This window comes from Pogoniulus pusillus, chromosome 28, assembly GCF_015220805.1.
Source record: "Pogoniulus pusillus isolate bPogPus1 chromosome 28, bPogPus1.pri, whole genome shotgun sequence".
Taxonomy (NCBI): Eukaryota; Metazoa; Chordata; class Aves; order Piciformes; family Lybiidae; genus Pogoniulus; species Pogoniulus pusillus.
Window position 1 is genome coordinate 7,684,332 of NC_087291.1, and position 17,632 is coordinate 7,701,963.

The 17,632-nt window shown below is 45.4% G+C and overlaps 2 protein-coding genes across 2 annotated transcripts; both read left to right on the top strand.

The window, feature by feature from the left end:
• Positions 1-742: 742 nt before the first annotated feature.
• Positions 743-3,571, top strand: HOXA5 (homeobox A5). Its single transcript, XM_064167161.1, has 2 exons — positions 743-1,547; positions 2,586-3,571. Exons 1-2 carry the CDS (start codon positions 986-988, stop codon positions 2,834-2,836), a joined length of 813 nt encoding a protein of 270 aa, XP_064023231.1. The 5' UTR covers positions 743-985; the 3' UTR covers positions 2,837-3,571.
• An 11,241-nt stretch (positions 3,572-14,812) lies between these two features.
• HOXA4 (homeobox A4) lies at positions 14,813-17,168 on the top strand. The gene is made up of 2 exons (XM_064167049.1): positions 14,813-15,462; positions 16,013-17,168. Exons 1-2 carry the CDS (start codon positions 14,877-14,879, stop codon positions 16,339-16,341), a joined length of 915 nt encoding a protein of 304 aa, XP_064023119.1. The 5' UTR covers positions 14,813-14,876; the 3' UTR covers positions 16,342-17,168.
• The last annotated feature ends 464 nt before the right edge of the window (positions 17,169-17,632 follow it).

A 17,632-nucleotide genomic window follows, 5' to 3' on the forward strand; every position in this document is an offset into this window, starting at 1 on the left:
GAAGCTGTGTACAAAAGCACTTGTATATGCATCGAGGCTCTTCTCTTTGGAAAGCAGAGCATTTTGGGCTACTCCCCTAAATATTTTTAAAGCCAAATATGGAAAATACTAATGCAAAATGGCCACCGCTGCATTTACAGGTTTTGTTTCTTTTGTTTTGATTTTCCCCCGCCCCGAGAGGCAGAAAAATAACGGCGGCCATAAACCCGCCTGGAATTTGACCCCTTAGTTGGAAAAACGCTGCATGGTATTTATCTGTCATAGGTACCTGCCATTTCACATCGGCAGGACCCGAATGCTTCTCAAAACCTCCATCACGAGAAAAATGGAGAGAAAAAACCTCTCTCTACATATATATATAGAAGGGACACAACCGCTGCCAGCGCCCGAGGATGGATCATACAGGATTTGTGAACTGGTGTAAATAAGCCTCGCTGAGAGGACAAAACACGCACAAAGCAGAGCGAAGCTCTCCAGCGACCAGGGTACGGGAGCACGCCGCGCCGGCCCCACCGCCTCGCCGGCGGCTCCGTGCCGCTGGCGGTTGCGGGCGTGGTGGAGGCGCGCCCAGCTCAGCTCCGCGCTCCTCCGCGCCGTTCTGCGCCGCCGTCGGGGGCCGTCACCCCGGGTCGACCCCGCCGAGCCGCCGCCATACCCCGTGCCGCCAGCGGGTGGCGCTGGAGGCCGGAGGACGGGCGGGCGGTGGCGGCGGCGGCGCGCAGCGGCGGCGCGCCCCGGGCCGCCCGCGCCCTCCCAGCTCCCCCACCAGTGCACGAGTTTACCTCTAGAGGTCATCAGGCAGGATTTACGACTGGACAACAAAAGCACGTGATGTGAAGCCGTACCCCATATTTGGGTGCCTACGTAGGAGGGAACCAAGTACATGTCCCAGTCATTTCCATAATTCATCATAAATTGTGCAAGGGTGCTATAGACGCACAAAACGACCAAGAGCCACAAATCAAGCACACATATCAAAAAACAAATGAGCTCTTATTTTGTAAACTCATTTTGCGGTCGCTATCCAAATGGCCCGGACTACCAGTTACATAATTATGGAGATCACAGCTCGGTGAGCGAGCAATACAGGGACTCCGCCAGCATGCACTCCGGCAGGTACGGATACGGCTACAATGGCATGGATCTCAGCGTCGGGCGCTCTGCTTCCACCCACTTTGGTGCCAATGAGAGACCCCGCAGTTACCCGGCCAACACCACCTCTGCTTCGACAGAGCCCAGGTACAACCAGCCCGCGACGTCTTCCCACTCGCCTCCCCCTGACCCTCTGCCCTGCACCGCCGTGGCCGGTTCGCCTGTCAGCGAGAGTCACCACGGGGTGAAAAACTCCCTCGCCAACTCCACCAGCACTTCATCCAATTCCAGCAGCAACACGCACATCAGCAGAGACGGGGTTGGCACCTCGTCTGGGACTGAGGAAGACACGCCAGCAAGCAGCGAGCAGGCAAGTGCCCCGACCGACCAAAGCACAGCCCAGCCTTCACAGCCCCAGATCTACCCCTGGATGCGAAAACTGCACATAAGTCATGGTAAAGCAAATACCCTGTTCTTTCTTTATTTCTCTGGAGGAAAAGGAGGAATTAATGTAAACCGGGTGGTTGCGCCGAGCAAGGTCGGGCAGAGGGGGAGAGGAGGGCGTGAGAGCAGGCAGCTTCCGTTCACGGCACAACTCTGCTCGCAGCGAAGCACGCTGCCTTCTCTGGCGGAGTGCTCCCCAAAACCAAACCAAACCACACCAAAAAAAGCGCAAACCCCTCCATCTCCCCTGAAAAGAAAAGGGAAAAAAAAAAAAAAAAAAAAGAAAAAGAAAAAAAAAAAAAAGGCAGCCGGCCCAGCTCCAGACGGGCAGCGGGAGAGCAGAAAGAGCCTTCCCGAAAGGGAATCGGCAGCAGACCCTGCTCCCGGCTCTCCTCTGGAAAGGGGATCCTCCAGTGGGAACGGTGCGGCTGACCCCATTTATTTTGCCGAGACATATTAAAAAGAGAATAGGAGAGGGCGAGGAGGGCAGTTTGCACTGCTGAGAGGCCGTGGGGGAGGGGAGAAGAGTCGCCCCAAACTCTGGGAGAGGGCTTGGGGGACGCGGTAAAGCGGAGCAACTTTCAGCCCCGGGTACCTGCCCTGTTCTCTGTGCTGGGGGAGCAGACGGAGGCTCGCTGCCTCCCAGAGCTTTCCCCAGCTCTGCCGTGGGAAAGGGCTGCACGCTTCAGCTTTGCTCTCCCATCACTGAAAACCGAGCCAGCAGCTGAGGCATCCTCCAAAACAGCTTATCTGAGGAAGGCGGGGGAAGGTGGTGGGGGAGGATTAGCCTTCAGAGAAAACAAAATAAAATTGAATTTAAAAAAATCGAACGCCAAATCCAAGTGAAAACTTACCGAGACCACCAAATCCTCCTCCCCCAAGCCTTTCCTAAAAGGGGATGGAGGGGGAAACTTGTTGAGCGCTTATCCAAACCAGAAACAAAACCAGGCAGGACTGAGAATAACGGTTTTGGTCGCTGGTAGCTGCAGTAAGACACGAGGGCTCCGAGTGGCTGCTGAGAATCTAAATCATGTACTTTTCTCTTCCAGACAACATAGGGGGACCAGAAGGGAAAAGGGCTCGGACTGCTTACACCCGCTATCAGACCCTGGAGCTGGAAAAGGAATTTCACTTCAATAGATACCTGACCCGCAGAAGAAGGATTGAAATAGCACATGCTCTTTGCCTCTCAGAGAGACAAATAAAGATCTGGTTCCAAAACAGGAGAATGAAATGGAAAAAGGATAATAAGCTGAAAAGTATGAGCATGGCAGCTGCAGGAGGGGCATTCCGTCCCTAAGCGTTTGATCAATTAAAAGTACTGAGCAGTATTAGCTGACCCTGCGTCTCATGTCAGTACTAAGTTGACTTTCTAAAACTTCCTTGTGTTACTTCTGTGAAGAAACCCTGTTCTTGTCGCCCTTATTCATCTTTTAATCATGAGCCTGTTTATTACCATTCTCTCGCGTGTATAAGTAGATCTGCTTTTATCGTACATTTCTTTGTCTTGAATGGCTTTGTCTTGAAAAAATAATAGATGTTTTAACTTATTTATATGAAGCGAGCTGTGTTACTTGAAGTAACTGTTAAAACAAAACAAAACTAAGGGGAAAAAAAAAAGAACAAAAAAATAAGGTTAAAAAAAGGAGAGAGAGAAAGAAACCCTCCCCCGGTTTAGTACAAATGTTATGTGTTGCACTCAACCTGCTTAACTGTGCATGTGTGGTCAAGTGTTAATGTCTGTATAGCTCCAAGCTGTTAAAAATATTTTTATTCAAACTACCTATATAATTCCTGTGTAATTAATGCTGTTGTAGAAGTGAAATGATGAAATCAACTGAACTTGTCCTACGTGTAGTGAATAGTGGATCTGTGACGAAAACTGTGATTCCAAGCAGTATGTCCTTGCTGTGCCTTTGTATATGACTCTTTGCACGAACTCTTAGAAGTGGCTCTTATTAAGCGCAGCTTCTGTGATGTATGTTTTTTGTGAACAAAGTTACAAATATAGTCAAAGTCTGGCTGTTTGAGCAAACTGTGATCAGCTTTTTTTTTAATTTTTTTTTTTTTTTAGAAAAAAAATCTGACTGGAAATCAACAACAACAACAACAACAAAAAATAAACTTTCTATTGTAAAGTTTTCGTGATCTGGTTTGTGCAAAGCAAGAAGTTGTGCTTCCTGATTTGCTTTTGGGGAGAAAAGGAGGGGGGGGGGGGGGGTAAAAAAAAAGGGGGGGATAAAAAGAAAACCGAAACGTGCACAGCCTGTTTAATAATATTTTTACCTGGCTCTTGCTGCACGTTTCAAATGGTAGATGCTGTGATGGTTCACTATCAGTATTTTTAATTGGAAGTTTGCCCATAAGTTCCTTCACAGTGGTTTCTCGCTAGGTGAAAAGCTGCATCGCAGGAACCACAATTAGCACCCTTTGTGGGTGAATCAACTGTTAGTTGTTTGCTGATGGTCGAAAAACAGAACAAAACAAAACATGTGCTTTGTTAAAACACTCTGCTAGCTCCAAGAGGTGTTTGCACCCCTCTAGAGTTTCTTCTGTGGTTTCATTAAGTATATTTGCAGGACAGCCACGTCCGAGCCCTCTGCGTCTTTTAGTAAACCTCGCTAGCCACATTCCCACTTTTCACCCTTTAAAGATTTTTGGTTTTCTTCGCTACAATTAGTTTTCTATAAGCGTAATGTTACTTACCCCATCAGAGCTTGAATGGTTAACTCTTCTGAGCTTCTAAGAGCAACTACAGATTTGCACATTTACTGACTGGTTACATTGATGCCTTCCCTTAAAAGTTATAAAACAGTAAACTTTATAAGCCCCAGTTCCGGCTATATGACATTTGGGTGCCAAATGAATAGGGTTTTGTCTATGAATTAGATCGTAAAATCATCCATAGCACAGACAGATAGGCTCACTGGCTATAAAAAGTCACGTGGTGCCATTAAAGTAAGTTTTATGGTTTTGGGGAGTTGACATCCAACATTATATACCACATAACATATAATCTCACTGACGCTGGACTTCATTTGACTCTTTTGCAGGCTACGTGTGCCTCCTGGCCATTCAAATTGTCAGGTTTAGGGACAGAAGTATCCAAACCACAAGTTCTCAATACTGTATGAAAAATGACTCCTTGCAAGTCAAAGGTAAGTTTCGTGCACAAGTTCCTTAAAGTTTATTTGTACAGTGGGAAAGTCGAGGCTCCTGGTCGCTCTCGCTGCCTCTCTCTCTCTCTCTCTTTCATTCTCTTTCTTTCTTTCTCTTTCTTTTTCCCTTCCTCTCCGCCTGGGGCTTTTCAGGACGGTCCCACCGAGCCCGAGAGGCAGGATCAACCAGTAATGATCCAGGTTACGCTGCAAATCCCCCCCATCCCTTCACTCGCAGCAGATAGCTCTCTATTTTAACGATCAAATCAAAGTAAACCACAATAAGCGACTTTGGCAGAGATGGATTTTGGGGCCTAGCTTTAATCACTTTGACTACCGCAGAAGATAATTACTTCCTTTGCTCCAATAGACTCTCCAAGTTTGAGAGGTTTTGTTTAGCAGAGTAGTTACTGCAGGCGATTAAAAAAGGGGGGAAATAAAATAGATAGGGTTTGATATTATCTGGGCAGCGTCTTCTGTAGGCATGATAGAGTTGGAGGCGTGCTGATATGGCAATAATATTTGGATTATTGAAATACTTTGCACATCAGAACTAGTATTAAAATGGTGCAAACTGTATGGAAATGCTTAGGATTCCTATTTTCTGCATTGGGTTGTTCTTAAAGTTTAGCTCTGTGTATGTCCACCTATGAGTGTGTGGTGTGCTTTGGGGATGCGCGTTGATAACGATGCTGTAACTTATTCCCTCTCTTCTGTGTAATTACATAAATATAAAGATATTTAAGTGACGTGTGTCTGCATGCACGTAAAAGTCAATCAATATGCCTGTAGAAAGCTGTGCACACACGTATGTGTGTTTAATAGTGGTATGTTTATGTATACAAAGAGTGTGTATGTGTGTATACATATATATGTTCTTGTGACCTTTTTCTTTTGTGGTTGTTTTCAAACGAACCAATTGACTGTAACTTGTAGCATTAATACAAGAGACTACAGGTCATTAGAGTGCTGCAAATTATGAAATACTGGCTTGGTTTATTGAAGATTGTAAATATCCCCCTAGCTCTGTTCTCCTTCTCTGCCTTATATTGCTGGCTGCCATTGTGGGGTAGGCCCCAGCTGCGTGTTTACTTCAACATTCTTTTTATTTAAGTGGACTGTTCTCACTAGAGTGTGATTACTCAGCAATAAACTTTATGGCCGGATTTAACTTTAGTCTTTGAATTTCCAGGACTTGAATGAAAGGGTGAAAGGAACTCTGTCTCTCCCTGGGTAGCATTAAGGCCTGATCCTTATCCTCAGAGCTGTAACTTAAGCGAGTGATCTCAGAGGAGTGTAGACCAAGATGCAGTCACAGGCTAGAGAAGAGATTTGAGAATTGCATATAAAATACACATGAACATCTATATAATCTAGATAGATATTTATCTCCAAGTCAGTTGTGAGTATATCTTATTCTGCACAGGTTTGGAGTAGCAGGACTTCAGCAGATCTTATTGTTTTCCTTCATGTGTCATAAAATCAGGTTTGCAAAAGGACGTGGTGGTTGAATGTGAAATGGGAGATGAGCTTTATTTTATTTTGCTAGTGCTATCCCGTTTGAATCCTGTGGTTTAGGCTGTATCTGCTACTGCAAGCAAAAATCAGAAAAAGACAGAGGTGTACAGGAGGGTGAGCTTGTTGTGTACCTCTGCAAGGACTGTGGTTTGCTGACTGATTCCTATTTTATATTTACTTGCCTTTAATGTTTAAGAAACGTTAGTATATAAGGTTGACTCAGTTCAAAGATCTCACAGTTTTACAAATATTTAATACTTGAAGTCAACCTCCTGTGTAAGATAAATGGAGTCTGAAGCCTTTGTGTACCCTTCCTAGGAACGCTAAACATACACATATGCATGCATTTCACATTAAAAAGGGGGGGGGGGGGGGGAACAAAAAAAAATTAAAAAAGAAAGAAAAAGGAAAAAAAGAAAAAATAAAAAAAGGAAAGGCTTTAAAAGTGCATATCCAAATGCACATTTGAAAATAATTTCCATAATAAACAGCTGGGGATTTTATAGCACACTAGCTGTCACACGTTTGTCAATAGGAATAGCAGAAAGTTATATACGATAGGCGTGCATTATACTCTATGCCATAAAATTTTATAGTTTGAGGCAAAGGCATGAAAACCCTTTGAAAGTTTGGGCTTCATTTATATATGGGTCCTTTTCCAAGGAAAATCTTTCACTTGAAAACAGGAATGGTACCAGACACGATCAGTTTGATGTTACCATTCAACAGCACTGCATTATTTGAATTATCTGCTGACTATACACACACACACACACACACACACACACACACGTTTAAAGAATATTTTAGGAACCTGGATATTATCACGAATTATAATTTTTCACTGTCTAGAGTGAAAAGATTTGCTGTTGCTTGTTTCCACATTTTTGAATGAGGCTTCTGGAGCACATTCCGCCTAAAGCAGTATACAGAGATTCAAGAACTACGGAAGAGAAAAATTTCCCCAAGTCCACAAGCACATAAACCTGCCTGCACTGCAAGAAACTTTCTGACAACAACCAACAAATGTTAGCTAGAAATGACAACTTCTGCATATTTCTGGCCCTGCCCTGTCCTAAGCAGGGCAGTTGAAGACATTCAAACCCAGAAACACATTATGTTTTTCTAGTCCGCTTTGAAATTTGAAATTCAAACACCCTGAGACTTCTAAACTCTACCAAAATATTTCCAGGTTCTAATTGTTTTACGAGGGAAATTGTCATAGAGAGTAATAGCTGGGAATCAGGAGAGGTCTTATCTGCACACATTTTATTTTCTTCTGTATTAGGGGGATTAATGCATGCGAGTTTGTTTTACTTTAGGCATGGCGAGTGGCGTTCTGCAGTTTGAAATACAGTTTACCTAACCCTTTGAAAGAAATACTTGAGTGTAGTGTGTCATGTCTAAGCGTAAGGCCAATTAAAGCTTAGGCAACTCTCTTAATGTGTGTAACTAGTGACTTTGCAAGGCATAACTTTCTCTGAACCAGAAGTATAACAATCCTGTGGAAAGTCATCCGTAAATTACAACTGCCGCCTTGTCTAAGCCCTCCAAACACCGTAATTGCAGAACATTAAGGAGAAATTATTATTCTGACATTTTCTTATATTTATAAAGTGTGTATTTGTGGAAGGGTGACAATAGAGGGGTTTACAATCTGCTGCATGGGAAATTGAATGGAACAGATCAGGAGGGGCGGATCAGAAGGTTTCGATTTCAAACTGCAGCAATTCCTTTTCCCTCCTCGCAAATGCATATTTAACGCATTAATGGCAGACGTAAGTAAATCTTCTGACCAAGTTAAGAAATAGCATTGCTTTCTTATCTCTTTCTCTTGTCTGACCTTAAATTCTCCCCGATTTTCTAGCTAGAGCGCAAAAACACAGCTCTCACAGCCGCCTGGTCATCTTTGAAAAGATTATCCCTTTCAAATCAAAGCACCTCACTAATATGTCTCTGCAAGGCAAATACTCATGGACCATCGCGGTCACATGTTCCAGTAGCTACACGCACCAACAATATAAAGTCTGACACAGAGAACGTGTAAAACTTGCAAGGATTTCGTTCTATAGCACACATAAGGAATACTTCCTATATCCCCTCCCCAAAAAAATGTCTTTTCAATAATAATATTTGCTATGAAGGTTATTGGGTAATTATTGCAATTTTGTGGAACAGTCCTTGCTTGAGGTGAAGTCTGTCTCTGGATAACAAATGGCAGCCCGTGCAGTTCACTGCCAGGTTAAGTAAATGCAGAAAAGATAAATCTGCACACCCTAGGAATCACCAGCAGAGCTCGCTTTAGACCAAGTTCACAGTCAACTCGTTTGCCTAGACAAGGCTTCGCAAACAATTAGAGTTGTTTCTTTATGTTTAAATCAAGGAGAAATGAATAAGACCCTCGCAGCAAAGAGCTGCATCTTTCCCCCCAACGCTCGTCGCTACGTTCCTTCCAGCCTCATGCCCAGAACTTACCCAGCATTTCACCTGCATTTGTAACCATATAGCGCCTTTGAGTAACAGGCTTTCTTCCAACGCTGGCGAAAGGCTGTGCGAGCTGATCTAATAGCACTTTGTAAAGATGCGAGATTAAAGAGAAAATAAAAAGAGAGAGAGAGAAAAATAATTAAAAATGCAAAAGTATCCGATTTCTTAATAGGGAAAGGAAAAAAAGCCCTAGAAAGCTGGGGGAAACGGCAGAACTATTGAAACAAACAGTGCGAGTCTCTTACTCCTAAAAGAAGCTGCATAGCTTTTGTATATCTTTGTGGTTAAGGGCGTTACAACTGCGGGTCAAAAAGTTGAGGGTCAAAAGTTTACGTTTTGCACCACTCTTAGTCATTCGCCTAGACAGAGTTTGATGTCAATGTTATAGCCGAGATCTTGACTATCAGCACAAAAGATAAAATAGCTTTGAGTTACGTGTGTATCACAGTATGGACTCCAGGTGAACCCTGCTGGCTGAATGACCTCAATTACCGAGGAAAGGATAGAAAATTCCTCTTTTCAAGAGTAATACACGTTGTATTTCATCTTGAATTATCGACCACATTTGCGTCTGAATATCTCGGGTTCAGCCGCGGCAGGTAAACGCGAGTGTTACTCCCATAGTAGTCGAGGATGCTGCCTCCTCCGAGAGTCAGGTAGCAAAATGTTTCACTCCTGTTTACTATACAATAACTTGCTTTAAGAGGTTTAGTGTTAAGCCTCCTCACTTTGCAAAATGGCAGGAAGATAAGATAGTAGTGAAGCTATTAATGCGTGTATCGATCCTAGTCGCGTCTTTGTTTTTACTCCCATTTCTGTAGTGACCGCTAAACTGTGCTTAAACAGGACATGCTGGAGATAATACGGATTACATGTTTGGTCAGAAGGAGCTCCTTTAAAATGTGGAGTGGCAGGGACGTGTTTTGCTACCGATGGAAAATGTTGCGGAGAAGCTGGCGCTCTTTGCTGCTCCGTGATTTGGAAGGATCTCGCAGCCTTCTGGAATTACCCAAGGCAGCAGTGTTCCCAGAGAAATGGGGACCGGGGAGAGTTGTTTCCCTTCCTTCACCAAATCGACTGTACCCAAGAAAAAGTTTAGTGGATTTTTAAGCCCCCCTCCCCGCCCTGCAGACAGTTCTTCCCACATCGCTGGGATTTTTTGTTCCCAGTGCCGCCTCCGTGCCGAATTTTTAGCTCCTCGGGCAGGCGTTTGGAAAGAACTGACCAATACTGCTCAGGGCACTCAATTCGTGGGTCATAACTACAAATGGGATTCGGCCTGAAATTATGAGAATGAGAGGTCAATGGAAGAGGAAAAATATAGTCTCAAATATACATAAGCAGATGTGAAATGTGTGGAGGAGGGGACAAGGCTATGAGGAAGTCCAAGAAAGAGTACACCTCACTTCCCTCTATGCACTGCTGCCATTCCACCGACCAAGGCAGAAGGCTACATTGGCCTCTGTGTAGCTGGTATGTGTGAATTATTTGCCTGAGACACAGCTGGATCGTAGCAAGCGAGTGCTATTTCTTGGGAACAGATATGCGAGAGGCTAGATTTAAGATTAGACAAAGAGATTATTGGAGATTTTGCCTAATGTCCCTGATGAAGCCTATAATGCAAGTGTTTATTCGGGGGGTCGGGTTTGTTCACAAGTTGCTCCTATTGCTCATTTGTACCGAGACCTGGCATTGCACACGTTTGGGGAGCCTGTCCTCTCTGGGGATAGTATATAACCTTTCACATCCAGAGTATTTATTTGATGTAAGAGTCAAGGCTGATAAAAAGCTCAAAAACGTAGCCAGCCAGCGTGGTTGGAGAATTCAAGGCAGACTGTTTCTAAGAGTAACAATGCGTCTTTCATATACCCAGAACGAAAGCTGTTACTGTAACTGACTTGCTCAAGATTAGGTGATTGAAATTCATTTGCCTTCTCACCAAAACAATTAGTGTCTCGAATTCCATATTTTCAGCCTAACTTTAATTAAATAAATAATTATTCAGGGAAAACGTTGGAATTGTGACTTCGATGAATATTGACCATTCCGAATTGCTGTTTAAATTTAACAAACAAACCAACCAACCCCCCAAAACCTAGAGGAGAACAATTAATAATCTAAGACGAACTCTTTCTGTCTTTACATTCTTTACGTCCAGCACACTGCTCTCTGGCGTTTAAAATCCGGGCGCATATCACATTTTACATCTGTTTATTTAACCGCTCCAGGACAGAGGGAGAAAATTCTGCCAATCATCTCGTTGTTGAGAGGAGGCCCAGTGCCGAATAAAACCAAGCTTTTGCTGAACGCTGAACTTGGGGCAAAACCCCTAGCAGTGCCCCGGCAGCGAGGGCTGGAAAAGCGCGCTCCCGCAAGCGGAGGCAGGATCAACCTCGAGGCTCTGTCATTCCCAGGAACAAAGGATGGAATACAGTCCATACATTCCATAACGTTTACATTTTCCCGCGATTTTTTCTTAATTTTCCCTTAGAAGTAGTGACCTGGGCAAAGCACCCTGCTATCTAAAAGACACTGTTATAGACCTTTTAGAAAAACTAAGTCCAAGGCCGAGGTGAACTTCAGGTCACCGCGTCTAACAAATATGAAAATGTCGCCTGGTGAAGGGCACGCCTTGTTATTTAACAAAGACTGTCAATGTGTAAGATTAATAAGAAACAAAATGCACACGGTGTCACTTTTCGGTCACTTTGAAACTTGGGACAGCTTCGCATTCAAGAGAGAAAGCTGGGGCTAAACATATTCAAAATGGTTTAAATCAAATTCAAACCAGGCTGCTAGTGCGATTCTTCCTTCTACTGCTCTTGGTGGAGGATGCCTGGGCACAGCGAAAGGTTGACTCGAATTATTATTATTACTATTACTATCCTTGCTGTTATTATTTTTTTTTTTAATGATTACGTTTTAACTGGGCATGTGGAGGGTAGCAGGAGTGCTTGCTTGTTTCACAAGAAAAAGGGAGATCTCTCTTTCCTCCCCTCTTTGGGTATGTATGAGTTGCCTCTTCTTGGTGCATGAAAACTGACTCTCTTCCTCTCAACTTAATTCCTGTAGGGTCTCCATTTCGTCCTCCTAAGCCATCCTTGTCCAAGAAACTTTTGCTCCTTTATTAAGTGATTAAAGTTTCCTTCTCCGGTGAAATCGAGCCTTTGGTTCTTTTTTTTTTTTTTTTTTTTTTTTTTTTTTTTTTTTTTTTTTGGTGGTGGTGGTGGAAGAAAAAAATAAATAAAGATATCTGGCCTATTTTTTCTTCTCCTTTTCTTTGAGATCTTAGGATGATGCTACAAGTTGGTTAAAGGGAAGTATCGAGGGAAAAAAAAGGTTTTGGAGATTGTTTATTACAGCCATAAATCTTGCAGTAAAATGTCGAAATGGCCGTGTGCAAGATAACACTTGGTGGTCTTGGCTGAGTTCTTGTTTATGATAACAAAACCACAAAGACATGGAACAGGCCTTTTGGAGGTCCTGCCTCAGCACATCTTCGCAGACTAATAGAACCACACGAAAAAAAAACAGACTTCAGCTGAGCAGCTCAGGTCACCTTGCAGATTTACAGTGGTATACAAAATTGCATCCTTCTTGCTGTAACCGAGTGCCAGAGTCCCACAGCAGAACGAGGCGTAGCGAAGCAGGTATACTTTGAGATCTAATCACAAATAATACAAAACAGAGCATGATCAACTATCCCAATATAGTGCTGAGCTCTCAAATCGAGACACCACTTTCCGTTGTGTTTTACCAAGGCTTGGGAGCAGGGCACCCTGCTGTAGTGCTCTGGCCATTGTGTCTCAGGACTTATGCCGAGGATAATATTTACGAGAACCCAGTGTAATTCTTCTGGTGCTGGCCGGCAGGTATTTGTACATATGTGTCTGTATGTGTGCATGTGTTTCTTTGTGCCGGGAAACTGCTTTCTGGTTGTGGTGGGCTTTGGCAACCTTTTATTTTGTACAGTTACCTAGATGGCAGCTTTATTTTTTTTACAACAATAGGTTTCAGTTTTTTTCCTTTTAAAAATATTTTTTAAATTATTCCTCTTTTTAAAAAACATAAATAAATCAATCTCCTCTTTCCTGTCGAATGTGTGCTGTTGAACAGTTGCGGCTCTCTGTGCGTGTGCTTAACCGCATTTCCTCTATATGCAGAGTAAATAGAGAAACTTATCTATTACCCCAGTTAAAGAGTTCCATAGAGGTGATGTTGGAAATGAGTAAGTAAATGTGTTTTAACTCTCTTTACAAATTAGACATTCGATAGGAGGAGGAAATGAGTGATTGTTTAGATAAGTACTCCAGTATACCCGAGTGCTGGAAATGTTCTAACATATTACAAGCCGCCTGCAATGTGCGTGCTTGTGTGTGTGGATAAAATATAAATCGATACTATGTGTGTCTTGTTAGATAGAATATATATTCAAATAGAATTTTATTGCATGTATCCATTATCTATAAAACTGTAAAAGACAATAATCTGGATTTAAACCAGGGCAACTGTTAATGTAATATCTTTAGGAGGGCAAGTTCTAAAATGTATCTTATTTACGCTTGATATATTAGATGTATTTTCCCATAGCAGCAGATGAGATTACCCACTCAGCAATTATACTCTCGAAGGGTGCGGCAAACATTTGTATATGTTTATATGCTTTCCTGAAATGGAGAAAAAAAAATGATGCGAAAAGTTCGCTTCTAACTCCGAGGGTACCAGATTGTTTGACCTCCACTTAAGTGGGTGGGGTTGGTTTTGGTTTTGTGGGGGGTTGTTTGTTTGTTTGGTTTGGTTTGGTTTTTCCCCTTAGAATAAGGCTGCAATTAATTTAACCATCAAATTTCAATTACCTAAGGTCAGGGCGGTTGTCCCCTTTCTCTCTGAGCTGCAAATTTTCGTTAACAGTCCCAGCTTTAGCAAGGCAAAAGTGGCCGAGTGCCCTCTCCCTCCTACGCCAGGGTTTGTCAGTGATTTCTGCCAAGGCTCTAATAATTTCTCGTGGAACAGAAAAAATAAGAAATAAATTCAAGACGAGGGACACCAATACCACGGACTTAAATTCGTAGTTCTGAAACTGTTTCCCAGAGGGGCGGGAAGCTCGCAGAGAACCCTGCGAACGCCAGTAGGAAGTATTTGGTACGGCTGTGTCCGCCTTTCCCCGGCTCCCTGTCCCCGCTCCTCCCCGTTATTCTCAGGCTCTCTAGAGCCATCGCACCCCGCGCGCCACTCGAGGACCCTCCTCGGCCTTCCTACCAACTGCATGCTAACTTTTCACTTATTCCTCCAGCCAGCACGGCTTCAAATGGGCCGAGGGCTAAGCCCTAAGTTGCCAGCCGTGGTCCTCAGCTGCGGGGCGCTGGGGGCCAGACCCCGAGGGCTGCCGGTGGCTTGTACCCCGCAGCAGCCGCCGCCCTCTGCCTGCGCGCAACCCTGGCTTCAGGCACTTGGAGATGGACTTGTTTAACTGGATTGTGCAACGCCTTGTGCAATGCCTGCCTCCCTCTGAATAATGCAGTCGGACTGCGCTCCGCTTCCTCGCTGCGCTTCCCGCTTCACCCCCTCCCCCCCGTTCAGTGGAGGAACGTAGGAACAAAAAGTGCTGGAGGTGGGGGCGGGGGGAGAAAGACTGTCAGAGCTGGATCAGTTTTATCTCGCTTGACACCGCGACCGCCGGACGCGGCTCGAAGAGCCGGGGATGCTGGTGAGGAGCGGACGTGAGCGTCCGGCATCTCCCGTCCGGGCACTCTGTGGTCGACAAGCCGTGGCTCGGGCAGGAGGCGCGTCGGCAGCTGTCCTCGGGAGCGGGCCCCACGGTGGGTCCTCTGCCGCGGAGCTGCCCCGCGGCCGCTCGCCCGCCTTCCATTTCCTGATCCGGGGTCCGCGGCCCCGCGCGGTAATTGGCGCTGGCGGTCAGGTGGTGGCGGGGTGGCGGGGGGCGCGGGTGTGTGTTGTGTGTGTTGTAGGCGCTCCAGGGGTGGGAAGAGAGGAAGGGAGGGGAGTGCGGCGGGGAGGGGGAAGCTGGAGGCCCAAACTTTGGCAGAGGCGAGCACTTGACAGTAGCGGGAGGGGGAGAGGGAGGGAGGAGAGGGAGGGGGGGAAGGGGAGGGGCCTCGCCGAGCCCAGAAAAACGACAACGCGAGAAAAATTAGTATTTTTGCACTTCACAAATTAATGACCATGAGTTCGTTTTTGATAAACTCCAACTACATCGAGCCCAAATTCCCTCCCTGCGAGGAGTACACGCAGCACAGCGGCAGCGCCGGCAGCTCCGCCAGCTACCACCCGCACCACCCGCACCCGCACGCCCCGCCGCCGCCGCCGCCGCCGCCGCACCTGCACACCGCGCACCCGGGCCCGGCGCTGCCCGAATACTTCCCGCGGCCGCGCCGGGAACCGGGCTACCAGGCTCCCGCGGCGCCTCCGGGGCCGCCGGGACCGCCTCCCGAGACGCTTTACCAGGCACAGGCACCCTCCTACCCCCAGGCGCCCTACAGCTACAGCAGCGCCGGCAGTGCCGCCCCGGGCCCCGAGCAGCCGCCTCCGGGCGCCTCGCCGCCACCGCCCGCCAAGGGCCACCCCGGCCCACCCCAGCCCCTGCTACCAGGCCATGCCCTGCAGCGCCGCTGCGAAGCGGCCCCAGCAGCCGGGACGGGCACCGGGCCCGGCTGCCCGCTGCTGGCTGACAAGACCCTGCCCGGGCTGAAGGGAAAGGAGCCAGTGGTCTACCCCTGGATGAAGAAGATCCATGTGAGCACGGGTGAGTTGCCCTTGCCAGGGGGAGGTGGGGATGCGCTTGCAGAGGACGGAAGAGGGGGGGGGGGGAGGGTGCTACCGGGGCCGGGATGGCTCTTCGCGTGTGTGGCTTTCTTTTCCCTCCTTCTTCCTCCTTGTTTCCTAATAAATAAATAAATAAAGTTATTAAAAAAAAAAAAAAAGAAAAGAAAAAGAAAAAGAAAAGAAAAGTGAGAAACCTTTTGTATCCGGGGTCCTTTATCAAAAGATTTACGAGACGCCAAACTGTTAGGGCAGTAATTATAGCCCCCATAAATTTAATTGCCCTGCAGTGGCTCTGGGCCATGTGTCTTTGAAGCTTTTCTTCTAACCCAAATGCCCATCACCATTTTTTATTGCTCCTCGATTGTCCCCACTTTCGATAGGCTGTGAAACAATTTTTCTTTCCGTCTAAGTATCTTATGTGAACCTGGTGTCAAGTTATTATATAATGATTATGTTCCATCGTTTTCCCCCCACTCCCCCCCTTTCTTTCCCCTCTGCGTGTGTTTGTGTGCCTGTGTGTGCACGTTCAGTCAATCCCAATTACAATGGAGGGGAGCCCAAGAGGTCTCGCACTGCCTATACCAGACAGCAGGTCCTGGAGCTGGAGAAGGAGTTCCACTTCAACCGCTACCTGACCAGAAGGCGACGCATCGAGATCGCACACACCCTTTGCCTCTCCGAGCGCCAGGTCAAAATCTGGTTCCAGAACAGACGCATGAAGTGGAAGAAAGACCATAAACTGCCTAACACAAAGATGCGCTCCTCAAACCAGTCCACAATGAGCCAGCAGTCCAAAGCACAGACACAGGGCCATTCCCATCCTCTTGATGGGGCTACACCCAGTGCAACCGCTCTATAAATACGGGTTTGTTGTTTGTTTCTTTGTTTATATACATATATTTACCTATCTATGGGGGTTTTCCAGCTGCCCCATGGTGGAGGCTGGCCATTTGGACCAAACAACTGTGTAAAACAAAACGGGAGCAGGAGAAGAAGACGAGACGTGCCCAAGAACGGGCACATGTTTAAACCAAAAGCCGGACGATTGTCTACATTGTATATAGATAATGGTTTCATGCCCATCATTTTTTTTCTATTTATGGAAACGCTTTCTTGCCCTCGATGTAAGAGAGGGCTGGATGTTGTTACAGACGAATTCTCTGTACCTAAGACGGACCTTTATTTTTTTTTGTTCATTTTTTATTTTGTTTGAGAACACTTTAAAAATAAAAGACGGTTAAAACAAAGCAAAGACCTCGTAAGACACTTGTGTAAGGCATTGACTTGAATAGCGCTGTTCTGTGATGTGTTCGTGGATTCCCGTCTGTGTATGCACGACCAACACGGGAGACAGAACGTTCACGTCCAGGGGAGGTTAAAGACTTATGGAAAATGTCCCCCTTTACGCTGTCTAAAGGAAAACATTTTATGTATCAAAGGTAATTTAACTGGTTTTAAGTGTAGACCCCGCGGTAGCTCTGTTCTATTAGTTTTTCTCCACATTCCGTATTGCATTTATTTAAAGAAATATTGCTATAAAGGCTGTTAATGTCTTCATATTTGGCACAGTATAAATCGTTTGGGTCCATGTAAAATTTGTGGATTTTTGGTGTAATGTATAACGGTGCCAAATGCTGGTAATAAAAGATTATTCTGTACAAAAGAATTAAACGTTTGAAACACAAATCCACTCAGTGCTGTTTCATCCACCTTGCACTTGGCTGGTATTTGCACCAGGAATGGAAACCAACGTTTTAACCTATTGTTTTAACTTGTATTCGTCTTGTCAGTAAGGTAACGATTGCTTTAAATATAGTGGAAAAGATCCTGATTCCTAATTGTCTGACTGGAAAAAAAGAAAAAAGGGGGAAAAAAATTAAAAGAGGACTTCTGTAGGAGGAAAGGTTTTGCTTCATTGTGTAGGTGAATGGCGTTTGCTTCAGCGGACCTATGGCAGAATCAGCCAGGTTCTCCATCCATGTCTGCAAGACTCTTTTCAGATACCTTACAGAGAAACTGTGCTTCTACTAGGAACCAATAAGCTCCCATGACGGGTTTTGCTGGAGGAGAAGTCACACATGCTCTGCGTGATAACACTTCAAATCTTTAGCCACTTGTGATTTATTTACTCATTTTCACCCTGTTATCAT